The sequence below is a fragment of the Numida meleagris genome, chromosome 8 (genome assembly GCF_002078875.1).
Source record: "Numida meleagris isolate 19003 breed g44 Domestic line chromosome 8, NumMel1.0, whole genome shotgun sequence".
Lineage (NCBI taxonomy): Eukaryota > Metazoa > Chordata > Aves > Galliformes > Numididae > Numida > Numida meleagris.
In genome coordinates, this window is record NC_034416.1 from 15701894 (window position 1) to 15728843 (window position 26950).

The window sequence follows — 26950 nt, forward strand, 5'->3', positions numbered from 1 at the left end:
TAGTTAACCAGGATTAGAGAAGTGAATGTACTGACCCTAACGAGCTGTGTGAATCAGGAACGCACCATCCAAAGGGGGAAAAAAAACAACGGCAATCATGAGCTTCTTACATATTGTCTTTGGTTGTTTAATATCAGGAAATACTTTTTTACAGAGGATCTGATGACTATTCCCTTCAGTTTCACTCAGTGCCAGCACCTTCTCTGCGGCCTCTTCAGCAAACCAGAGCACAGCCTCTACGTGCTTTGAAGCGTTTCTTATTCTCTACGCTTTTATCACATCTCCTTTCAGAAGTCCGGTTCCTTTCACTTACAGGCAGCTGTACCAAAATGCTCCGACTACAACAGATCGTGCACTGAGCAGCGAAGGTGTTTTCCTCGCGTTATCCACTCAGACCTACCGAAAGCATTTTCCACGAGATATTATTATTGAACTTAACAGCAAGATTTAGCCAGGAACGAACACTCGTAGTGAGGAAGCAGAAAAGCCCATCCCGTTACAGCAGCAGGGACGAGCAGTGCTGCCAGTAAGACTTTCTAGGGCATCCCTTCGGGGCTGCCGGCAGAAAGGGGCTCTCTGCACAGGGCTGGGGGAGCTGGGCGGGAGGCAAAGACATGGAGGAGTTTTCTCCTCTTGTTTGCGCCTCGTCTCGCCAGTTAAGCGCAGGTGTACGAGAACAAGAACCACTGGAAAGCAGCGGACACAGCCAGCCACGTTTCAGCTGATGTCACCCACCGGCCCCATCCGCCCACGGACAGGATCAGAAATCAGAATCTGAAGCGTTCTGACTAAGGTCGGAGGGAAAAGAAAGCACGAAGGCTATCGGTACACCTTGAGAAACGTAACACAAAAATAATTAACCATCCATCTCTTGGCATGTAAAAGTTCTATACAAATGTTATAAATTTTATTTGCAGGTACTAACCTCTGGAAAAGCTCGCTCCGTATTTACACCGCTAATTCTTTTAACAAGTTGAACTCAAAGCATATTTCAAACAATCATGATTGCATAACTTTTCTACTTTAAATTATTAACCCAATTAGTGCTTTATTCACATTTTAAAAACTTGTACAATTTATTACAAATATAAAACAGTGCAGTTTTCCATACAGTATCCCAACTCTGAGACAAACACTTAAAAGACATGGAAAAAGATTCTGGTTTCTATAAACATAACATTTGCATTACTCGTTCCCCTCTCTTCACCGTCCTCCCCATCCCCGATTTAAAAAGATCAAACATACAACATACTGCAGGTTTATTTTTATTCAAAAAGTTACTGTCTCAAGACATAAATACAAATCAGAAAACAGTACAATTAGGACAATAGAATGTGGAGGACAACAGGTTAAGGTAAATATATAAAACATTTTTAGCTGGTTGAAAACAAAGCTGTAAGAACTGCTTTCACAAAGAAACACTCCTTCAAGAGTAAGAAAAATCAACTTAAGTTTAAAATCATATATACAGTCCTCTCAGCAGTTCTATTAAATGCAGTGGTGTGAAAAACAATATAGGCAGTACTTTTAGACATGAGTATTTATTTATGCAAAATGAGTTAGGCAGACCTAGTTTCGAGTTTGTCGTTATCCCGTGATTTAGTAAAATAATTCTATTTTATCGTGATCCTTTAGATAACCTATGGTTTTTGGCTACCACAGCCGAATGTTTCACCTCCGGGTCTAAAAACAGGAAGCCTCTTGGTGTTCACCCGCTCGGGGAGATCCTTGTATTGCAAGCGTATTAAGGCATGGAATGATTAAAATAATATACCTTGAGAACTGAGAGACAACTGACAAAAAATATACATATGTAATATAAGTTAATATTTCCTTTAAAATGATGTCTAGCTGCCTAAGCCTTGCAAAATGAGTCGGTGTCAAAATGGCATAGATCCACTTTCTGTTTTAGACCAAATTTAATTTGTATGTGAATGGACACAAAATGAAGTTTAAAGCTTAGCTTTCAAAGAAGATTATGGGTTGTTTATGAATTTCTATTATCCAATCTAATTTACATACAGAGGAAATGTACTGTAACCTGTTAGAAGTATCTTTAACCTGAAGACTGCTTGCAAAGACAGATAGATAAAACAATATAAAATACAAATTTAAAAATCATTTTTAAAGCATGAGTTCTCATGCTCTTCTATTTTTAAACATTGTTAAACTTTCAATATATTTCTGAAACCTCATAATTTTAAGTTGGAATTTAAAAGTAAGAAAAAACTAAACAAACTGCGCAATTATAAAATCAGCACCAATTTATATATATATATAATTTTATTTAAAATTTAGATCCCTATTCCCACACTCTAATAAGCTGTATAATTTTTGTTTAGAATTTTTCTGCAAACATACTACAATAAGCTTCTTTTATTTGGAGACAAAATACAGTGGCACTACTGGAAGGAATTTCACAACATTACATTTTTCTTAAAGGACAAGCAAACTTTCAGGGTTGGAAATGGGCAAGCATGACTGAGACCTGTTACGTTCCGGTTGCTCGTAGTTTCTGGACCTTTGTGAGAAGGCTAGCATGAAGCTTTTGGAATAAAAGAGTGTTTTAGATCAAAAAGCGCTTATCATTCTGCTCCACATCGTGTTTTCATCATCCGTACAAACATTCTGTTGCCGAAGTTTGCATTTAATTTAAAATACTGACACTCTTCTGGTTCTATCACCGTAAGAAAACCAATCCAACTATTATTTGACTTTGTGGATGTAAACAGCAATCCAGCAGAGCTTGTGGTTATTTAGTATAGCCAGCACATGTATGAGGAGAGGGGCTCAAATCTGTACCAAACACCCCTCAGACTGGTAGGTTAGAACTAAGAGGGCATACTTCTTATGATCCGGAAATAAACTGATAGCACATAAATAAAATATTGATTTTTTCCAACAAAAAGTGTAGCTTATCCTCAAATTGTTTACTTGTCCTTTACATTTCTTTTTTTTTTTCTTTTTTTTTTTTTTCAGGCAAACAAAACTGCCCCTTCAATGCACTTGATCTTGAAAGCATGTCATTCTCCTTAGAGAAAAATCTGTTCAGAATTTCACTGTATCTACCACAATTTTGTATTGAAAAACTTCCTCTTCCACTTAGAAAATGACTTCACCACTGATTTATTTGCTGCTCTGGTATTAAAACATTGACACCCCAAGAACCTAAAAAAAAAGTTAGAAACGGTGTCAATTTGTAGTCTGCTACACATTTAACAAAAGCAAAGCAGTTAATATATGATTTAAGATTAAGACACTTCAAGATACGTTAAGGCATTGTAAGTTTATTTTTCCTCCAAACCAGATTCACCACACTTCTGATTCATGTTATAGTATGGAAAGGGCTTCTCCTTCAGTAGAAATTTTTTTCCCACACTTGAAATAAACTAGATTCAGAAGGAATGCGATAAAAACTGTGCTTTAATCACTTTAGATAATAATCACAAAGTCATTTTTAATTAGTTGCCTAATCTAGACTTGTTTGACAACAGCAGTTCTATAGGCCTTAACCTGAAATCAAGTGTGCAGTTCCTAGCAGCTAAGCCTGAGACAAAATACTCCACGTGTGGCTGCTGCCGTGCCCGTGCTCCTGACCACAGGTCAGCCTGCAGCAGCAAGCCGGGACACCAGCCTCATGTTTCGTATGGAAAGCATCATTTCTGCCAGGAAAAGAGTGAAAAAGCAAAACAGAACGAAACAAAAACACCCGTAAACAGCTAGAATTAAAAGTACTGTCCTTCAGAAGACTACGTGATTAAATGGAAAGCTTTCCTGAAACGAAGGATCAGATTGCACTTCCCATGTGGGAGCAAGCCACATTATTTTCTGTGCCAATGAAAGCACGTACCATCACTGGGATGCCAAAAAAGAAGGTTCCAGTTCTTGTGACTGTCCTAGCTTCTGTAGGACTCTCTAGGGCAGTAAGATCCATGGAGATGTAATAATTCTCCCGGACCTTCAACACTGCTGTTCTCATCTATTTGCTTCCAAACCCATTTTACTGTTCTTGGCATTAAATTCACTTCAGATGCATCATACAAATACAGCGCACTCAGATACAAGTGCCACTGGTGCCAGTAATAACTGGACACATCAAGAACTGAGAAGATGGACTAAAATTCCAACCATAAACCATGTGCATCTGAGTATGTTAGATACAGTATGTCAATTAGAAACATATGCAACCACTCCACAAAAAAAAAAAAAATTTATATGAATTAAACAAGTAACTTTATTCAGAGGGTACTTATTGATAGGGTTTGTTGGTTTTTAAACATTTAAAATACCCAGTGACCAATCACAGCTCTACTTTGAGACAAATTATTCTAAGTATTAATAGAGCTTTCCCACTTAGGCAGTTAAATTCACTTAGGTGGAGCTTATGCTAAAGAGCAGCTCTGCTCTGTGATGTGGCTGTTGTCTGCAGTCCTGGTTCCAGGTCAACCACCCTTGCTATGTTCCCACTGGGAGGGAGAACTGCTAGATCGTGTCCCTCTGACCGTACTGACTTGTTTCAGTGTGCCACTTCCCCCTCCTTGCAGGGAAACAGACTACAGCTTCTTCTGGCACTGACACAGCTAGAGCCTCAGAGCTGTCTCCAAAAGCTCACAGAGCAATGAGGCTGTAGCTGGCTGCCATCGTGTGGAGATGCTGCCGAACTGCAGCTAAGGAGGGCCTAGCAAATCTTGGGCTTACATGGGATGATGCTAAAACGAATGAGAAATGAAGTAACAGAGAAGAAAACTAGCTAACGGTAAACAGGTTAAACCTATTCCTAATAATCTTCTGAAACTGAAAAGCCGAAAGTTTTCTGAAATTGAGTGAGATACACCCACGGAAGACCAAATTTTCAGTGTTGCCAGAATAAAAATGACTTGTGTTTCACGGATTGATGAACTAAAATTAAGAGGAGGAAGAGGAGAACTATTCTAAACCAAAGTCAGAAAACTGATAAACGTTCTGGGTGTTACTTCAAGAACAGAACACACAACAGCTAGATGCACAACCTAATCTGCTTCATTAGTACTAGCACAAAATATATGGATTTGCATTTAAAACAGTATTTAAGACTTTTTTCTCTCATAACAGGAACAGATTCACACTGCAACAGTATTGTAAAAATATGTAACCGTCTTCCAAATTCCACCAAGCTGTCCAAGATTCCCAGGAAGCCTTGCTGTACTGTCCTCTGCTGGTTGCTGCAGCTTGTTATTTCCAGTGTAATTTTGTACCAGCTACGCAAGGTCAAAAATGGCTGCATACATTACAAGTGGTTCAAGACAGAAGGAATCCCTCATGCAGTTTTTTAAAAGAGAATAGAGACTGCAGATTTATCAAGTCGGAAAAAAGGGCAACTGCAAGCAGAAACTACAGACTTCGGATGTTTTGGACCTAAAACTTCATATAGAAAGAAAAAATACCTCTCATCTCCATAAACACATATCTCTATTGTCTCTATTATTTATTTTCTTCATTATCTTATTTATGAGTAAAAGTTAATATGGCAATTTAAAAAATCCCAAACAATCCAACACTGACAATTGGTAATGCCATCAGAGTCACTCAACTAAGTTCACAGTAACAGGAAAGTTGCTTCAATATTGTGTATGCAGGTTTTTGTTGTTTTTATTTTATTTTAAGCTCTTTGCTACTAACTTCTGAATTTTTTCTCAGATATAAAGGCTTCTGAATTTGACATAGCTACATGTAAAGTATTAAGAACAAAAATCCTATAAACTTGTAAGTACCGTAGAATTTATAAAGCTGAATTACAGCAGAAAGGATTTCATCAGGTGTTCCAGCCTGCCAAAACGAGCTACTGAAGACAGTGTAAAGATTGCACTCTTCCCATTTAAAACTTGAAGTAAGAGAGTGTCGTAACCTTAAGACTGATTTCATATTATTTGCCTCTTACATAAGTTAACCTACCGATTCATCCATGATCGAAGCGGGGTCAAAGAAATCTGGTTTTAGTTCTGTTCTTTCTCTCCTGTTCTTCGATGGTGGCTAGAGAAAGTAAGCAAATGAACACCTTAGTAGTAATTTCAGAACATACATATGGAGTACTTAAACTGTAATAAATGAAGCTAGGTTTTAAGGGATAAGAAATTATGAAGCATAGATTTTCTTATCTCACGTTGTTATTACAGAAGTGTTTGATTTCTGTGTGGCAGTTTGAAATAAAATGGCATGTGCACGCAGGCAGTGGCACAGCCATTTAAGAACGCAGAGGTTAAGATTATTTTGTTTCACCAAAAGGAAAATTTGATTCCAGCCTCCTTACTTTAAAAGCAGAAATCCAAATCCAAACCCAACTAAAAGGACAAGTAAGTTTCTTACTAGGTCTATGTCCATGGTGTCAAAATCCATGCCTTCATTGAGATCTTCAATTCGCCCTTCTGATGACATCATCACATCTTCAACGATTGGCTCTTCATCATCTTCCATTAGACTTGTGCCACGCCGACTGAAATTGAAAAGAAAAAGCACATTGTTTAGCACTTCAGCTTTAAATGAATATTTAAAACACTGACATTCAGTAACAAACTGTCAATAAATGATAATTCCATTAGACAGATATTAATTAATTCAATAAATGCCCAACTACTATTGAAGGAAGTAGTCAACCAGCTAGAAGATTCTAAGACAGTAAAAGAGAACGGCTTAATGATCAACTCATGGAACTTTGTGGGACTACTCCAAATGGGTATTGAGAGGCTGGAGGAATTGACAGGCAGATCAAAACTACATCTAATGCAGAGATTTCCATGAAAGCATTCATGCTCAATAGAGAAATGAGCTAGTTCTTTTCTCTCGTGCCTTATGACAAGGCAAGAAGGAATGACTTTCTAGGTTGGGAAGTTCTACAGAAGATTCATATGACTATCAATATATATAACTGGACATCTAGTTCTACAGGACTCCTCAGCTTTTATGTCAATTCTAGGTCAAATATTACTACAGCACAGGCAGAAAAACACTACTGAAGGAGTAGAACATGTGTCCTTCTTAAGATACACAGCAGTAATACTGCATTTAATAGACCCTTCCCAAACCACCGCAGTAATATTTCACTCTCACTCACATAGCATGTTGCAAGTTGGTTCTCAGCTTGACGTAGTTCATCGCTGCCCTCTCCTGTTGTTGTCGTGCGGCTTCTTCCTGTTGCCTTTGAGCCAACATCCACGTTACTTGCGTGCTTAAAAAGACCATTATTCTATTTTAAACAAACACTGTTTTGTGTAAGAACACTAACACAATGCAGACCTACGCGTTTACGTACTTGTAATCAAGTGGAGCTTGGTGGTGTTCGGGCTGCATAGGATAGACACCCATATAATTCTCTTCAGGTCGCAATCTCTTGGGCTCCCTCATTATTGTGGAAGTAAGCTGAGGTGTCTGCATCATGACTGGTGTGTGCATTGTCTGCTCCCTGTTCATCCACATACTGTCACTACTGCTGCTTTCTTCAGCTAGAAGGAAACACTGTGTGTTAAACCTTTCCAAACTTGTCTAAAATGGAATGTGTAAATGTAACAAATGCATGTACGTCCTGCTTACTGAGAAACAGTTTAACTTTCGTTCACAAATTCTCACATGTGAGCCCCAAAGCCCTGGCTAGTAGTGAAAATACTTTTATTTTTCTGTAACTTAATACAGCGTAGTGCCTTCACTTCTTTTCGTGCCTCAATGTTAATGCTATTCAAACTCCTCAGATGAATAGTTTTTCCACTAAAATGCACATAAAGTTATTCTGTTTAAAAAGAACCAAAACATTAAAGAATGCCAATTCACTCAAGCTAACAAATAGGGATCAACAAATTCAGTTTCTGAATATCTGCTCTAGTAAATTTTAAAATGAGAGAAGCTCTACCTTCAGGTACTTTCCGCTTCCCTGTTGCTGGCTTTGTTTTCTTATTTCTTACTGTAGATCCTCGACTGCTGATTCCACTAATTACTGACATAGTATCATCATCCCCACCAGCTAACAAAGAGTTTCGGTAGGACATGAGAGGAAGCCACACATCTTCTCTTCGTAGAGACATCTGAAAGGTCATAAACTTCTCCAAGTAAACATACCTTTAAATGGAAAAAAAATGATTAGAAAGATGCAAAATACCTGCAACATGACGTGACCTTGTCAAGATAACTAACTACTGAAATCATCACTGACTTAATAAAAATGCCTGATAATGAGAAATTCAGAATATGAATTCTGTTCATTCACCATCAAGTAAGAAAGCAAGGGTAAATACAATTTATCCTTTGTGTTTATATTTGACTGCATCACTGTGAAGTTGTATTTATATTCCTGAAATTCTATTTTAGGTTACTGCAACACACACACATGCATACTCAGATGCACACCTTTTATGGTTGTCATTACAAACACTAATGATACCAAAAAAATACTTACACTGTTCTTTTGTCTTGTCTGAGAAGTTTGGAGGAAAACTCACTCAGAATATCAAGAAATGCCAAATTCAGAGGTGGGTGGCTCTCACCTTGTGGATTAGGCTCCTTAAAGGCAAATTCTATGCCATCCCTAAGAAAACATTAAAAAACAAGTTACATAAGGCACAAGCTGTAGAAAAAGCTCTAAGTATTGGAGCTATCAACACTGCACACTTTTTCCCTATTACTGGATGGAAAGCAACCATCCAGTGCTTCCATGTTCCAACAAAAAAGATGTGAACACAATTCATAACTTGAACGTGGATGCACTCTTCTCATCCTAATGTTTCTAACTCACATTTCAAGTTTTCTGCACGAGTTAAAGATCACCACCCCCAATAACTGCATGAATCAGCTTATACTGTTATGAACAAGACATTAAAAATGCTTTTTCAAAACAGCATCCACTCTGCTATCATTTACAGCCTTATACAACAATCCTAAAAACCAGCAACATTATTTAACACTTGGGTTTAACTCAAGGACAGAAACACAGTTGCCTACTATGCTGGAAATAGGTGATATGTAAAATTAACATCTGCAGTGCTGACGCAGTTTGTATTAAACTAACTGCATTAGACTAAAAAAAATTTACTTTAATACTTAATAAACGCAAGAGGAGTTCATAAATGTGGAAGTAACACAAAGCACACAATTACTTGTGTAACATAGCAATAGCTTCTCTTGTTTTCAGCTGATCCAGTCCGAACGTTAAAGCAAAACGTCGAGCAAGCTCCTTTATGCCGCTGAATGTCGGTGATGATCTGTCAAAATTATAACCATTTTCTTGAATCATTTCATTGAAAAGCTGTTTGAAAAGAAAAAGGAGATTTTAATTTATTTTAAAAAAAGATTATGACAAGTTTTGTACCAAACTTAATACAGTTAAGTTTCAGTAAAATGTATTTTTACAGAATTACACCCAAAAGACAAACGTGCAGGCTTAGGAAAGCTAAGCTAAGGCTCCTGTTGCCTGAGAGAAGCTTGGACAACGTGTGCATTTCAACAACTGCAGCGAGCCAAATATGGCAGACAACAGATTCCAGCGCTTCCCTAAGTGGGACATCCTAAGATTCTCAGATCTGTACACTAACAGGTAAGAAATAAATGGGGTAAATTCTACAATGGCTTCTTCGTGACAGTTTGTCAAACTACTACTCGTATATAACTCATTTTTTGTATAATTTCCATACATGAGAATAATGAAGAAATTCTGAAGCAGAAATATGTTTTCAGGGAAGTTGTCAAAGCCACCAGAAACTCTGTCTCTGCAGATCAAACTTTTAACTCTTCATCAATACCTGGCAAAGCCAAACACTTGGACCTTTACAACTTTGTTTATTAGATCAGTCCTTTTATCACCCTACTGAATTTAACCTTAATTCTCTACAAGAGCCAGTTCTTCTCTAGTCGTCTATTTTTGTGTAATACACCCATCCTGCTACTTCCCACATCACACAGAATAACCTAAAACCAGACTTAGTTGACTTTGGACCATGATGGCATGGTTTCTTCATGCTGCTGCAGCTCACTCCAACTCAGTTATTCCTTTTATCCACCATCACTTTTAGTATTTCTTCTCTGCCCGGTTCCTATTTTAATGCTCATTTACATGTTTAAGGTGGTTTGGTTTTAGTGGCTTTTATTTGGTTGGTGAGTAGGTTGTGAGTTTTTCTATTTGGAAGGTACCCAAATACTGTTTGATATCTGGGTACCTTCGTGTTACCATTCTGACTGTCCTATTAGGATAATGTAAATGCCTTCCAATTTTGCATGAAATTGTACTTATTACATCTACTTTCTCTGTCTGCCTTTTGAAACATAAGGGGCAGGTTACTTGTGAGGCAGAAAAGATTAACAATGGTAGAATCTTCCTTCTATCACAAAGAGCTGCAAGCTCTGGTGAAAAGTCAGCAAAACCTGCACAAGGAGAACACAGACTTCAGCTGCATATTCTGTGTTGTAGTTTCACCATCTAAAGTCATGCTGCTACAAAAAAGAAAGGTCTCATCCTTCTGTACTGGCAACAATACCCATATGGATAAATCAGTTTAGGGGCTTCATTAGGGATTTTTTCTGGTTAATTCTCAACTAGATTAATGCAGCTTCATGAACCCTAGTACTGAAATAAAGGGGTAGGGAAAGAGGACAAACTGAATTATCCTTTTCCTTTCAGCAACAGCAAAGATTTACATTGGATTAAAGTGGTTTGCGGTGATGTGCTTTACTGGCCTGATCTCCTCAACACTGTTAGTAAGATTTGTGGAGATGGTTCATGTGAGCAGATGAATCCAACTCCCGACTGAATTTGTCAGGACTTCACTCAGAAAAGCTCATTTACTGAAAAGAGTGCTAAAACACGATTTGATTTCAAACTCTCACCACGCATTAAGAAATACTGAATTACTAAGTCTAATTTGAAGGAGTGTGGGGAAGTGTAGCACAACACAACATGGAAGTGTTTGCCTTGTTGATCTGTTCATGAATAGGTAAACCAGAAATTTCACAACACATTTTTGAATTTGTGGCTGAAACTATTGGTTTAGAATAACAGGGTATCACACAGCTGCAATGTTTGGTATGTACAGGGCTCTCCCACAGACTTTTCAGCAGGACAATGTTAAAAAGCACAGGAAAACTTTCACCACTTTTTCAAATAGTTGCACAAAATGTGTTTCAATTTGAGCCTACTTCTCCCTACCTTTCATAAGAGTTTTTTCATTAATACCTCACCTGAGCCATTAAGCAACAACACGTGATATACTGTATGGAATTTCATGCATAAAATATGGTAAATCATTCTTACCTGCTGCAAGCTAAGAATAAGTGTTTTAGCACACTGGATTTTGTCTATCTGCCTTGTTTTACTCATTGTTTCTTTAATAATATCACCGTAGTCATTGTAATACTAGGAAAAAAATCACACAAAATAGGTTAACTTTTCATTTGAGTTGAAAACTTCACATTTGAAAGAATAACTCAGACACTCTGAAAAGGAAAAAAAATACTACCACGTTCATGCTTGTACACGACATTAGGGTTTAATGTCACTGGTATTACTTTAGAGGTAGAATGACCTATTTGTCTTCAAGGCCATGACACATTTGTTAATGACACGTGTTCACCGCCTTCAGGGTACAAGATTAGAATCTAATCTTTTTAGTAACTACTATGACTCTGATGGGGAGGTTTGGTTTTTTTTGGTTTTTTTTGCTTAATGTAAGCACTTATGGAAAACTTTACAGCAATTTTTCCAACAAAGACAGTCACCTGTTCGTTTTCTGAAGTATCTGAAGTTCAGTGAAGACCCAGTTAGTTACTTAGTGATTCAAAATATATATAGGGCACTCAGGCAAAAGCAGGCTGCCCAGATTTTAATTTTTTTAATGTAACCACCAAGGAGCAAAGTTTTAACATGTTCACAAAATGAGAACACATTCTGCAGCTGTGAATCTCAGGAGCTAAGAAGGGATTTTATATTTAACAAAGGCAGAAACAGATATAAAGAGCACATTCTTTCCTGGGGGGAGGGAAGGAAGAAAACTTGCAAATCAATTTTCTTTTCTCCTCCTATAAATTCAAGCTTAAATTATTTCATCAAGCCAGACAGCAAGTTTATCTCTGTGAGAAGATTCTTAAAAAGCTTGAAAAACTTCTAGCTGAAGTAAAAACAGACCATCAAACAGATATACTTAAGGAAACACATTTATTAGAAACAAATTTAAAATAATTATCGGGTTTCCTTCTTCCTTCCCCACTGCTTACACAGGAACTGTGAAACCAACTCAGCCACTTTTCCTCTCTCAATGAGGAACAACTTTACTAGGCCTACAAACTGCTCTGGAGTTTTGTAGACATCATACTTCTAATCAGTTATCTCACAAGGAACAAATTAAATAACAATTAAAAAAAAAAAGTTTCTGTCCTTTAATATTTTTAAGAACTTTCACCACTAAGATTCAGATTTACCTTCATATATTGCTTGAAAATGTCTGCAGCAGTATTCATTTCCACCACAGTATATACAATGAGTTTACAGAAAGCTGCAAGTAGATTTCTTCTTTTGTGCAATGCTTCAATTTTACTAGCTTCATCATCCTGCTGTCCATCTGGAAAGAGTTTGGAACATGAAAACTGTTAGATTCAAATACTTCAAATTTAAGTATAATACAAAACAACGTGGGACAGTGGTCAGGATTTAGAAAAATCACATCTCAGTTCTGACAGCCATGCACTTTAGTGCCTACTGACAAGTCTCCCGAGACATATAATATTGGTGCCTACGAAACAAAATTTTTATCATTGTTATCTTACACATTCCCAAAACATAGAACACTTTAACAGTCTGTTGACATTTAGAAGACAAACCCATCTCTGTGCTCATGAACAATTATCACTGCCAAAAGAAGTAAAAAAGGCATAAAACAGCACTGGCAAACAAATGTATTAATTAATTAATTAGAAGGCAAATCGCATGAAGGAAATGTAAGTTTTGCACCAACCTGCACTATTATTATCATCATCCTGATCAATGAAGACATGATCTAAAATAAAACTGAGTAGCTCAGATTGCAGTGAAGAATCAGGAGTGTAAACAAGCGGTTCCAACATGTCACGTCCTCCTGTCATAATCTGATGGCTGAAGATCATCAACACGTCACACAGAATTGTGAAAGCCTATCAAAAAGAAACCTCAGTAAATATTTGTTTGGAAAGTGGATTTTAGTTTCAATTTATTTAATACAGAATAATGCATTTCCACTGAGCCCAATGGTGCACACAGGCCTCTAATGTCCTAATCAACTAAGGAGGCCAACTGGAGCTTAAAACATGAACAGCTCCTCACATGAGGCAGGTATATGAAGATTGGATATCTAAATAAAGATGCTGCATGGATGAAGACAGCTAAATATCAAAGTATTTTAAGAACGAAACACGAGGAGCCTGAAACTTTCTGCTAGAAGGATGCTACATGAGGTCACTTGAGAACTCTGGGGACATCGACCACAGAGTAGTCTAGTCTTTGCTTTTTAAAAATAATTAAATAAATAAAGATGCATTGATCACATTGGTATAACATCTAGCACAGCTGCGGCCATACAACCCCTTCAGATCCTAAGGTCCACCTTGCTTCCGAAAAAGGAACCACCTCTTCACCTTGCTGGCAAACTTGTCCATCTGACAGCGGATGTGAATGCCTGCACTACAGCCCCAGGAGGTCTGAACGCATCCGTACCTAGACTGACATTCCTCAGGACAATACACTGCTTCATGATGCACCTATCATTCTAATCTCTTAAGTACTTCCATTTTAACAAACAGATCTGTTCCCACACTCCTCAAAGAAAATATCATCACTTTCCCACTCATGGAAATAACCCCATTCCTCTCACACACCCCTCTCATTAGATTGGAGGGGTAAAACACCTACATGAGGTACACAACTGAGGCAATTCTAATGTCAAGGGCATTCACCTCAGAGTTACAAAGCCTTTAAAGAGACCTACAGAGAGATTCAGTAATTTTTGTTACTCACACTTTCACACTTTACGCCTTGTGATTTTGATACTAGATAACTCTCAGACTTTGAACGTGCCTATTCAGTTCTGGGAAGAAAACATTCCTGTTACAGCAAGAGTTGCAAAGCTGCACTTGTGTGACAAAGCAGAACAGATTTTCAACTCCAAGCTCAACCAGGCTTTCATTTTGTGGCAAAAAGAGCTCCTGGCTTTCTATTTGATTAAATTACAAGTATATTTGGAAGAAAGCGTGGTTCTTCTTCATCCTGAGATGGCTTGATTTTAAGATTTAGCATTCAAATGTTGTTCATGGCATTTACTTAGAATTAATCCTCCTTTAAGAAATCTCTGTACTTCAATGGAACCCGAAACTCCTACAAACACTCAGACTGGAGAACTATTTGGACACAGAACAAAATAGACCCAGTCCCTGCAGCTGAACCTGTCCTTTGACCCAACTACCCTCAGAACTCAAGGCAAGTGCTTTCCAAGATATCTCAATTCAGTTCAAAACACAAGAAAAACAAAAACCAATCTCCCATCTGCATGTCTGTAATTTTCTTCAAAAAGCATGGACTTTTCTCTCCTACCTGATAACGGGCACTACTTGCATGGACCAAACACCTATATACTTAATGTCTGACATATCTACAGACTTAAATTTCAGCCAAAACTCTTCCCCACAAAAGAGAACTGTATGAGGGACTGACCTGGTAAAATGAAAAGGTCATCAGAATGCAATTCACAGGAACTCAAGCAAAATCTCTCTCTCTTTAGATCTCAAGTTCCAATCTCATCTTGTAGGAGCACTACATCATTGCTGAGGCTTCTAAGCACTTACAGAATGATCTCCAATTCTCTCTTAACTGATACTATTAACAATTGACCACTATACAAGCGTACCAACACAAGATCAAGGAAAACAAATGCTGCTTCTCAACAGTGAAATCCCTCAGGTTACAGTGCACACGTGCATCCAGAAGCACACACACATGCATGTTAACTACTCATCCTTTTTCTCCTGATCCACACACACAAAATTCCAAGGCTATGAAGAACTGAGGAACATACTCTACATGCAGCAATGAGAGAAACTGCCCATGCATGTTCCCACATGTTTAGAGTAAGAGGAGGAGAGCTGTTTTCTTCTTGGGTCTTGAGTACTTGAGCACATACACGCCATAGTTGAAATGTGGGAATGTAAGCATTCAAAGATAGAAGAAAAAAATAACTTTTATCTTTTACATAGCTGTTCCTATCCCTTCCAACTCTATGAATCCACAAGCAGCTCCAGTACAGATGTTTGTCATGACAACCAAGACTTTTGAGATGGAACTCTCCCAGCTGAATTGCAAACTGGAAAGTTCATACAGCACACCTGGCTAGTCATTGTTTAAATTAAGTAAAAGCGGTAATTAAAAAACAACAACAAACAATAGCAGTAATTAAAAAAAAACACTCCAAATAAAGTTTCTGCTAGCCAAAGTTACTAGAAAGAATTGAGTCAAAGTTAGTTTACAAATTGCATAAAGGAGAACAAGTATACAGTCCAGTGTATATTCAGACTGAAAGGGCATTAAGCCTATGCATCCAAGACACTTACTCCCACATTCTCACATGAATTCTAAAAGGTTCTCTTGCTTATATTTTCACATGGCTTTCAAAGTTTCGTATTAGAAAACCTCAGCGCTCTCACTCACCTGTTCCTTAACAGCAGTGTTTACATTGGTCAGGTAGTGTTGACAAATCTGACAGAACACTCTCATCTGCTTCTTCAGACGTAGAAGATCCTCCTTTAAAGAAAAGGATTTCATGTAACAGTTTTGTTTTTGCAATTTCCTATTCACATGTAGTGTTTGCATGTCCGTAGAGCTATCCACCACAGACCTTGTATGCTGCTGTGAATGAAAATCCACTGCATTACTTAAACTCACTATTACAAACAAAAGTAGCTAGGAGCAATTTCCTCCGTTTTGTTATCCTCTGTGTACTAAATGTAGAAATGGAATTTGGGATGAAATTAGCAAAGATGTTTATTAAAAAAAATACACAGTAACAGCAACAAAATCTTCAGAGCAGAGTGAGCTTTGTTTTTAAATGATCTGTGTATTCAACCCAGCAGCTGGCTGTTAGGTAGCTGCAACTGCACCAGACACACCTGTAAGGTATGATGTGCTCATTTTTTAATTTCACTGCTTGGGGAAATAGTCAAGTGTCAGATGAGAGCTGGGGCTTTCCTCCCTTCTATAAGAAAATAAACTATCATTTTTTTAAGTAGTTCTATTACTTCTAGAGAAGTAGATTCTGAGCAAGTAAAGCATCAAACTGACACAAACGCCACCTGCACGTGCAGCTTATTTGGAGTCCTTGCTTTAGTTACTTACTCATACACACAAGGATTCTAGCTCACGTAGAACTGGGGAAGTTACATTACAAACCAGCACTTGGGCAGAGAAAGAAGAAATACCCCTGAGAAATGTAACAGCCTTCCGTGCAATCTAAAACAAAACAAGTCTCTCCCTTCAAGAAAACAGGTAACGCATTGGTACATGTCATTTATCTCAGCAGGAGTACGAAAAGCAGCAGCTGCTTACTTTTTTATTAAGACAGACTCGTTTAGCATGTTTTCAGAACACTTTCACTACATATAACCTTTTCTCTCAACATTTGCCATTCACATTGCTATACCAGTGTTAAGAGAACTGCACACAGGAATATATTCTTTCCTTTATACAAAAATATTCTTTGAAATCTTAAAAAAATCAAACTGCCTAGATAGCTTTATTTTAAGCAGCCTGTAGTATGAAGGTAATCCCCACAGTTAGTCACCCTGTTCACAAAGAGCATGAAGTTAGCAGTTCATTTTTTGTTAGAGAACCAAAATCTTCAGGCACAGTGCATTTGGTCCCTTCTGAGTCTGCACTTCAAGTTCTTTGCAGTTACGTTTCATTGACTTTGAACAGAAGTCAACTGAACTTTGGTTTGTACCTGGTGTATCTGGCAGCAGTCAAGCAGTTAAACCTAACAAAATAGGTTTCACTTCTGAACTACAGTTATAAAAGCTTTAATTTACCAGATTTTATTGTACAGAAGCAGAAAATAGTATCAATAAAAGTCTACTTTTTCAAGAAAGTTCTTTTCATTCCTGCTGAACAGTATTACTAATTTCATTTTACTGCACAACAGCCAAGTGAAACTTCATTTCCAACCGAACTCCTCAAAATTTCGCTCAGCTTCTGTCTCTAGGTCTGTGATAAAATCTTAATCCTCATTACAAAAAACTCGACTGCTGCTTCCCTTAAAGAATAAGCTAACAAAGCCTCCAATCCTTCACTCACTTAAGGAGTGCTCAACAGTGTAGGGATGCACTTTGTATCTGACATTCTCTGTTTTGTACATGTTAAGACGCTAAGCTTGTTAGCCAGCGTATGTTGACCGATTTTTTATTTAACAGACTCTAATTACTAAGTCAGTAAGGCCACAATTACTCATTGGATTAACAAAATCCTAACGTGACTGAAAATGTAAAGAAAAGACACCATGATCTCACACAAATTTTCTGTTACTAAAAAATAAAAAATGTTAGCACAAGTTGCGTAGCATGCTTCCCCACTCTACTATCATCTACTGGATGCTCACACCATCACATTCTAAAATAAAGAATAAAGTAAAAATGTATACATCCTCAGTATTAAAAAAACAATGAATTATTAATTTCAAAATACAATTTACTGATTGTAAATTATTAATGAGTAGTTTCTTTTCTCGCTAGAAAACTATGACAGATGCCCACAACACAATTTTCTTAAATTAACTGTAACAAAAGCAAAGTATTTAGAAAAAAAACCAACAACCCTACAAAAACACAGCTCAATGATTTTCTTATTCCAATCTGAAAGAGGATGCGTTATCAGGAACTCCAATAACAGAAAAAGCAGCTCCAGTGTAAATTTCAGGTGTAAGAGCACAATGTTCATCCTTCTTATGGGGCTGTAGAAAGCCATGCCAGAAAAGAATGCTCATGGGCATCCAGAGCACAATCTTTTTTTAAAATCATCTACACATGCACATATAGAACAATTTAAAAGATCATAAAAATGTTTTGGAACTCATCAAGTCTGTTATAAAATAGCTGCCTTTCCAAAAACCATCTTCCTTTCATTAGGCACCTCACACAGCAAAGCACCTCATCACTCTCTGCAAGCTGTGCTACCTGGAGGACACAAGAAACCACAATCCCTCCTCCAAAATTTTCTGAAGTGAAATTCAAAATACGACACTTGCCAGAGCTTTGTCCTCCAAGATTACTACAGACAGAATCTGACAAGACTCCTACTATTTCAGGAAGAAATTTCAAATGTAGCTTAACTTTTTAATGTCTTCATTTAAGTGACATTTAAAGGACTGGTGAAAAGCAACAAAGCACGACTGCAGCATACTGAGCAGTCAGAGTACTGTGACAGCGTGCAAACTCTTGGTATCTCACAGATTTTGTTTTCTCACAGATTTGTCATCGATATTTCAGTTTGCAAACAAATTCAAACTACTCAGAGTAGTATGACTACCACGTTACTGGTGGTTTCCTACCTCTCCTTAGCACTGCTACCATGCCAGGCTAATAGGCATTCAATTTCTTTACTAAAATTACTTAAAATTCTATCAACTTAAACATAGTATGCATCAATAATAAAAACATAATAATTTAAAGAAATAGTATGACTTAAAAGTCAAGCATTCCATTGCTAAAATGATGAATTCTGAAGAACTCTTCCTACAGGTATCCGTATTAAGCTCCTCTGATTTTTAATCCATTCTATCACAGTTCCCAACTGATGACACCACAGGTACATACAAATGCTTGTTCATTAATGCATCTGGAAAAGGGCATACCTTTGTGGAACTGCTTTCAGTAATTTTTGCTAGCTGCCAAAGGATCACATAATGAGTGCACTGCAGTGCATGAATAACAATCTGAAATCCAAAAGAAAACAATGTATCAGATGAAAAAGACCAGTAAAAAAAAAAATCAGCAAGAAAAGCTATTTGTTGTTGTTCCTCAAGAGCACATTTTAGTTACAAACCTGTTCTGGCATGTCTCCATTTTCAATGCCAGTTTTCAATAACTTGTAGTTGCAGCCAAACAAATCCCATCTTGACAGGTCATGGGCACTGGAAGCATTAGAAAGGAAGCAGAGATGTAAAAGAAACATCACTTCTGTAATTTAATTTTATGTTAATAACTCCTAAAAGCTTAACTTTTTTAAATATCCCTTTTTCATATGTACATACACACACACACTCACACAACATGCAGCCCCAAAACAGAAGATCTCAGTTTCGTATTTCTCACTCTATTCAAGAGATGTGATGTGTTCTACACAACACCCCATCTTTCAGACTAAAACAAACACAAGTCGCATAAAACTCAGAGCTACCAAATTTTAAAACAAAAGCTACAACAACCATAATTACATAACATGGACCCTGACAGGTATTTGCAGAATCCTACGTACTTGTGGAAAGCGGTGATTCTCTTCAATGTTGACAAGACCTGATACGCGTCGTCTTCATCAGGTTCTTCCCCCTGTTTCAAAAACATACCATAAGAAATCCCAAACAAAGCACACTAAGCAGACTAGGGAACTTCAAAGAGAAAAATTAGAAAAAAACAATAATAAGAGAAGGATGGGGGGAGGAGAGTAAAAAAGAACGGCATCTAAATTATTTATCAGTTCTGTGTATTTGATTTGAAGAGTTTGAGAGAGCAGGTAACGCACTGCATGCCCCGAACTGCGGGAAGAGCCACCAGCCTTCATGTTTAGAAATCAGTCGGCTGCATAAGGAGAAATATGCTGGGGGGGGGGGGGGGGAGGGGTTCAAGAGAGAAGGAGCAAAGAAACTTAGGCTACTTGAACACCACGCATAATGTAGGTGCTTCCATTTTCTCTGAAGAATCCAGCAGAGGCCACTGTCAGACAATAGATACTGGACTAGTTGGGCCACGGGTCAGTACCTCAATCTTACTTCGATCACAAAACAAAGTCTTAGGAAGTCTTTAAGAGGGAGGAATAAGGGAAGTGTTTTGTTCTAATTCTCCCCCAAGTTCTGACAAGCTTGCACTTGGATAAAAGCAGCCAAAAGAAAAGGTTCATAAAGATATCTATTGACGTACATAAGATAAACTACCTGAAGTCACAGAAAACCCTCATCAGCATACTAGAGATAACACAAGTCCCCTGCATGATACTGCTCTGCAGCCACACATTATCAAAGCACTGTGGGTTTCACCAATCCTACCAGAGCATTTGCCACTTTCCTGTCTGACATTCCATTTCCTTGCCTTACCCCCTGTTCCTTCAATCCCTCACAAATGGGGACATAACTGCATTAGCAGGAGCAATCCCTCCTGGCCCCACATGCACCCTGTCATTGTGGGGTGGAGTCCCAGTTCTGGCCAGTGAGCACGAGGGACAGGAGCAAAGCTCAGCAAAAGTATGTCCGCATCTGAGAGGTGTGGCCAAAAGTTAGCAAAGAAGCCTCCCATGCTCCTTATCACAGATAAGGAGGAAGAGAAACAAGTTTTGGCTGAATGTCACAGACCCACAGAGTCACATTAAATAACGTATCAGAAAATTATCTCTTCTAACTAACATAGTGTAGGAACAAAATAATATTCTTAAGCTATTAAATGCATCTGCTTGTAATTCAAGGAAGGCAGGGGGAGTGTTTTCCAGAGATTTTGAGCTTTTATCAACAGCAGTGTGCAATCAGAGGCATCAGAGACTGGTGGCACTAGCACATCTGGAGCGAATCCCAGTACAGCAACAAAGCTAGACATCTCAAAATCACAAGCTTCAAAGCCTGAGAGTGAAAACTTTCACATTTTATCTGAAATTTATCGCAAATTCCCAAAAGATACTTGTCCAAAAGCAGATTCAAGAATCACTGTCCTGATATAAAGGAACAGCAGTTCATGTCCTTAACTCACTGACTTGCATAGGAAGGCAGACAAACACACTGGATGTATTCACAAGAGCAGGAGAAGTTGATGTTGTACATTAAAATACCTCTTGCAGGAAGTCCTCAAGAAGTCGATTAAACTTGTCTGCCAGTTCGTCTATTAACTGACTTCTTGCAATATCAACCCTGTTAAAGATTGTGAACTCTTCATTACAGAGAGCGTGGTATGTTTTTGAGCAGGCTTCCAAAACGTCTATGTCTGTGTGCTTCTCCACGATATCCCGGATTTGTCGCAGTAAGGCATCCAAATGCTACAACAATAAGGAGGAAAAGAAATGTAAATACGCCAACACATGGGCATTATGACAACACATAACACTTAAGGAATTTTTAAAAGTTCGTTTTTATTTATTTCCCTCCTCTCTCTTAGAACTATGGTACAGATCAAGATTGTTCCAGAAACCTGGTGAAACTCTGAGGTAAATTCACAAGTTAAAATGAAGTAGAAGCCTGTCAAAGCTTAAAGATTTAATGTCTTTTTAGGAAATAATTAAAAATTTGCTGTTGTCAGTATGGGTTTATCTAACACTTCAATTTGCAATGACAACTACACAACATAGAAGCACTTATTTCCCACCCACGTAAAAACTTATACATGCTCTTATAAGCTGTATAAATGAAGATCTAGTTGCATAACACTCAGGCATAAGCACTGAGATCACACTTGTCTCCTCACCCTGAGTTGCTTACTGTTGCTCTATCACCTTTCGGCTATGCTGTCAACTAAATATTTTATTCCTTTTTTGACCCCACTGACTTCCAGCTACTTGCTTCTCAACAATGCAGCAAGGAAGGAGATTTCTCAGAAGGAGAAATCACAGACAAGAGCAGCTTAAGTTCAAGTCTTATCCTCAGTGAGGGTTTCAACACAGCAAGTCACACTTATTAAAAAAAGCTGCACCTGCACTAGTGACTGAACTTCAAGTGAGAAAGTCTGCCTTTTGGTTGTGGCTTTTTCTCCCCTTTTTTTGTCAAGTGTTGTTGAACATTACCTTACCTTTTCTAGTCGCCCTGTTGTATAAATTTCCAAATCAAAGTACTGTGGCAACTGCAGCAAGTTGGTGACTTTTTCAGCATCTACAGAATACTTTAAGATTGATGAGGAAAAGAAGAAATTTTAATGAAAAAATCTTGGGACATAATACCACACAATTTACCACAGAACAGTCGAATACTAGTAGAAACTAATAAGAAAAAATGAAGAGTTGTGTAAGCCATACAGTTAATTACAAAAGCTGCTTCTGTTTAACATTTTAACAGCAGCCCATCAGCTAGAAATGGAATTAAACTTACCTTTGCTAACAACTGTGGAAGAGCCACTGCAAAAAGTTCTGTAATTTTTGTTCTGTCATCCAACTGGGTTTTCTTTTCCTTTGCTGTCAGCACCTAAAATATTGGTACTGTTAGAAAATGACAGCTAACAGAAAATTTTCATTGCCATTAATGAAATGACAAGCAGATACACTAACCTTCTAATATCACAGTACATTATCAATGTAAAACAAAGAAGGCCAAAATAAAAATTTTCAGCACTCAGATAATACAATTCAAAATTGCAGGTTATACTACTGAGATTATGCTGAAAACAAAAGCAACAACCTAGATAAAAGCGTTACCTTCCCTGCAAGAAAATACCATGACTAGCAAACTTTTCAGCTTGCTTACCGTTTTTAATCCTTTGTATTTATTCAACTCTTTTCACTGACTCAGAGAATTACAGAATGGCTTAGGCTGGAAGAGACCTTAAAGATCATAGAGTTCCAACTCCCCTGCCACAGGCAGAGTTGCCAACCACTAAATACCCCAGTAATTGTTCAGCATGTACCTGAATGGGTTTCTCAACAACAGCTGCACCAGTCTTGAAAGCAGCTCTCCTCCCTGCTTAATGTCTCAGTAAAAAAGGGCTGTCTAATCCTCATATGATCAGAGAAAAGCCAATTGGTTGAACTGTGGCCCCTTCAAAGAGGTTGTGAAATATATTCTTCCTCCCTTATTTTGCTCTTTAAAATTGAAAAGCTTTATAGCTTTTCCAAATACTGAATTTGGTCTCTTTCCAACCGACGCGTCTTTAAAATCAGTTCTATCTATAACAGCAAAAACAAATACAGCAGTCCAAACAACATTAAACACGTGCCACAGCCATGAAAAAGTGATCGAACCATGGCTGTCAGACACTGGAGGCTGTAGTGACAAACTCAATTTCTGAATTCAGTCCCCTCAGCAGCAACAGCCTCAAACCCTTCCCTTCTTCCCACACAGTCCCCACATACCACTTGCACATTTCTAGATAAGTAGGATTTTGGCTCCTACCCTTTTCCCCGTTCCTCTTCCTACAGGAGGATGACATTCAGCTGCTTGCCGAATTGTACAAAGCATTATTTCAATCAGTGCACTCTCCTGTCTATCCGTTAAAGCTGAAATTTCAAGAAATAGATGTTAAAAATAAATAAGGCATTTAGGTCAATAGCTCAATTCCAGCGGGGGACAGGGGAATAGAGAACATAAGCACATTACAGAACAGCACAGGAAAATATTTGAAATTGAGAGAATATCAACTGAATATCAAGTTTCATAATCATTTGAGTTCCTTTTCGTTATTCAGAGGCCCATTTAATAGTACCTATGAATTACAGAATTATCTCAGGTGGGCTTCTTTTTATGGTTGTTTTTACTGTCATTAAAGAAATCTCATATGGTGTCTTTAATATTCAGTAAAAGAACTAGTTTCACAAGCAACTTACTCAAATGTTACAAGTTCAGCCTGAACCCATGGAACAACAGAGGAACTGGACAGCACATGTCCATTCCCTCATTTTCCTCTGTCTTTTCTTTCTTCCCCACCAGAAGTGATCTCTTTCTACTCCTCCTCCTATTCCATAATTAGGGATTTATTACAGCCATTCAAAAAACAGAGAATGTATGGTGGGCCCAGATGTAGACATTTCTTTATAAATCACAGCTAGCAGAAACTGCAAAGCAATATACACAGAAAGTTCTACTAAAATCTCTTACGTTCTTCTCCATTGAGAGGTTCCTCCAACAGAAGACTATTCATACATTCCCAGTCTTTCAAGAGATCTGTTGCACAGTCCCACATGCTGTCCACTAGATAAGCAGCATGTTCATGCAACTAAAATGAGAACAAATAAATATTTTTCTTTATCAGCAATTCATTACACAAGTTGCTATAATAGAAAGATTTTTTCCTTGCTGGCTTTTGACTCTGCCAAAACCAAACCAAACAAAACAAGAAAATTTTGTGAGACCTCTGGTTCAACTGAAGCCTGTCTTCCCAAATTAATTCAAGAGATGAATTCAGATCAGCTGTTACAAAGAATCAAGTGCTGCAGGATCTCCAAGAATCTGGTAGGGTTTTTTGCGTTTTTTTTTTGTTGTTGTTTAGTTGGTTTATGAGTTTTGCTTGCTTGTCTGGCTGGCTTTTCTTCTCCTATTTGACCTTTACTGAGTTCTATCCCAGTAAGTATACAAGAAGCATAACGCAAAACCATCAGTCTGTAGTTTCTGAAACAAATAAGTAGCACTGGTTGTGTGGCCAGTTTTCAGAGCTGCAAGACTTGGCCCTATGGAGTGATCCTGAGAAACAGCAAACATCCTAAATCTTTTCAATGAAAGGAAGTCCTCAGCACCTTTTTAGAATCAGGTGCTCAGTATTACTTGATCTTTTCATGATTCTGAAGGGTTTTTTCCTTCCCATAAAAATTCCTAAATCACAGTCTCTTTCCAACTGGATGTTATAAAGGAGAATGGGGGGAAGAGTATTTTATCAGAGGAGAGCTCACAGCCTCTCATAACAACATACTGAGCAGATCCTTCAAGTAAACATAACCCAAGAGTCTTATGTACCCAGCCTGCCCAAGTAATAGAGGGAAGTTAGGACTGATTTACAGTTAATAAACAATGGGGGCAGAGGGGAGGATAAATAAAACAAAAAACAAATCAATAAACAAACAAACAAAAAAACAAAACAAAACAAAACAAAAAACCACCCATGCAATTCAACTTACTTCACTTTCCAAAAAGAAAAACACTAACGTCTTCACAAGATTAGCATTTGGACTTTGTCTTCCCCTCCTTTTAAGTATTCCATCATCTTCAGGATCTCTGCGGCTGAAAAGCCTGAAAAAAGAATTATTTCAAGATAAATTTCTCCTTCATTGCCTTTCCCATAGTCAATTCACATCTAGATATTGTTTTTACAGATGGGCACATCTTATCTTACTGTGAAGCTTTAGGTTTTATTTTGAAAGCAAGTGATTTGGTACAAATGTCATTTGAACAACTTTGTATTTGCTGAGCTGGTATTTCACTGACAGCTTCCAATGGAACATGTAATTATATAAAAATACTTTACAAACATCAGTGATAATTGGAGACGCTTGAGGTCTCATGCTCCCCTTTAGCAAAATACATTTACTGAACCTCTCGACATCAGACTTGAAAGTAGCAAAAAAATACTAAGTGAAGACCTGGAAAGTATTAGACGGAAAGTCTTGTTTTCTTAACTATTTAATCTGGGTGTTTATCAGTCACTTTTTCTTAATCAAAGTTAATCATAAACCTAGTATTAATGCACACACTAAAATCTAGAAGAACAAGTAGGTAAATATAATTTCCCCTCTTACTTTTTATAAAGAAATTCCCCTGCGGCAACTGCTACTGGCCGATGAGCTGAATAAACCAGATGGTAGACATTTTCACAGTCTTCTGCAGTCAGAACTTCTTCACTACTCCTAGGGGTGAGGATGGGAGGAAGGAAAGGAAAAAAAGCTGTCTCAAAAAAGTATGAACTGCAGCAATGAGAGACAGAAATAAAGAAGAATCTAAAGCTTTTCCTTCAAAATTAGCATCCTGAAAGTAAGAACAGGGCAACTTGGTTTCAAAGTCTTCCTACACAAACATTACCAACACAGCAGGAGTATTTGGTAGGTCATTATGCTCAAAGATCAACTACTGTTCAGGAGACACTGTATTTCTTCAGTTCAAGTCTTCCACAGCAGCTTCTAACTCACAAGGCTCAATTCTAGGTTTCTAGCCCCTACACATACTTAACTGTGATGGGTAAGTAACAGCACTCTCCCAGCCACGTTACTTTCATAATCTTTCACTGTTCTAGTGTAAGAAACAGACATCTCTCTAGATTTCAGGTTATCCGAGTTCTGTCAAGCTACTGTCCTTGCCCATAGACAGGAGAAATACTTTCATGTTTTAATATTTGTTATAGGTCAGGTGAGGAGATATACTTACTGTAAAACAAGAGTGAGTAATTTTATTGCTTGGACTGCAACATCATATTCTTTGTCAAGAGTCATAGACACAATTCTATCCTAAGAACACAAAAGAAGGTATTTTGAGAAAAGAAAAAAAGGAAATAAAAACTAAAAAAAAAAAGATAATTTTCTTATGTTCTTAAAAAATATGAAGTTACACTAACCTTGAATCGACTGGTGAAGAGTTCCAATTTGGAATTAAGCTCTTTATTATAGTAAAGCCCTTGCAGAGCAGTTAGGCATTTCAGTCTTACTTCTCCTTGCTAAAATAAAATTTTAAGAACTGGATTAAAAGTCACATATAGGATGCAATCTTCTGATCATATAAAACAAGTTTCTTTAGCTTTCTGAATTCATTCAAAAACTGAATGTTGGCAAGATACACTATCAATAACCATATTGATGACATAAGAATATGTCCTTTATACAGTAAGTGAAGGAAAATCAATGTCTCGTAGTTGGTATCTTTAAGTCAAGATATACTTGTTTCATTCTCTAAAGATATATTTTAAATGCTTAAGACATTCTAGAAGTAGAATTCTACATGCTTCCTATTATTTAATTAGAACAGGAAACATCTATAGCTTTAACAACCATCTCTTGCGAGATCAGAACTCCCAAGAAGACAGAGGGACAAGTATTCCTCTCAAAATGTAGAGATACAGA

General features: G+C 37.6%; 1 protein-coding gene across 5 annotated transcripts in view; it reads right to left on the minus strand.

The window, feature by feature from the left end:
- Positions 1023–26950, minus strand: part of STAG2 (stromal antigen 2) — a 70355-nt gene continuing 44427 nt past the window's right edge. For 2 of the 5 annotated variants that reach the window (XM_021405860.1, XM_021405859.1), the window contains 24 exons: positions 26449–26547; positions 26262–26341; positions 25640–25747; positions 25022–25133; positions 24009–24126; positions 23307–23410; positions 22290–22382; positions 21994–22083; positions 21044–21247; positions 19490–19560; positions 19058–19145; positions 18867–18947; positions 15677–15769; positions 12960–13134; positions 12427–12566; positions 11264–11365; positions 9117–9265; positions 8420–8548; positions 7877–8082; positions 7286–7475; positions 7088–7201; positions 6343–6469; positions 5932–6009; positions 3111–3168 (listed from right to left, as the gene is read on the minus strand). In XM_021405860.1, coding sequence (XP_021261535.1) covers positions 3145–3168; positions 5932–6009; positions 6343–6469; positions 7088–7201; positions 7286–7475; positions 7877–8082; positions 8420–8548; positions 9117–9265; positions 11264–11365; positions 12427–12566; positions 12960–13134; positions 15677–15769; positions 18867–18947; positions 19058–19145; positions 19490–19560; positions 21044–21247; positions 21994–22083; positions 22290–22382; positions 23307–23410; positions 24009–24126; positions 25022–25133; positions 25640–25747; positions 26262–26341; positions 26449–26547 — 2775 coding nt within the window. In that variant the 3' untranslated portion in view covers positions 3111–3144. Of the gene's footprint in view, positions 3169–3267; positions 5401–5931; positions 6010–6342; positions 6470–7087; positions 7202–7285; positions 7476–7876; positions 8083–8419; positions 8549–9116; positions 9266–11263; positions 11366–12426; positions 12567–12959; positions 13135–15676; positions 15770–18866; positions 18948–19057; positions 19146–19489; positions 19561–21043; positions 21248–21993; positions 22084–22289; positions 22383–23306; positions 23411–24008; positions 24127–25021; positions 25134–25639; positions 25748–26261; positions 26342–26448; positions 26548–26950 lie in introns of those variants that run through there. The other 3 variants (XM_021405861.1, XM_021405864.1, XM_021405862.1) reach the window with 3 other exon arrangements.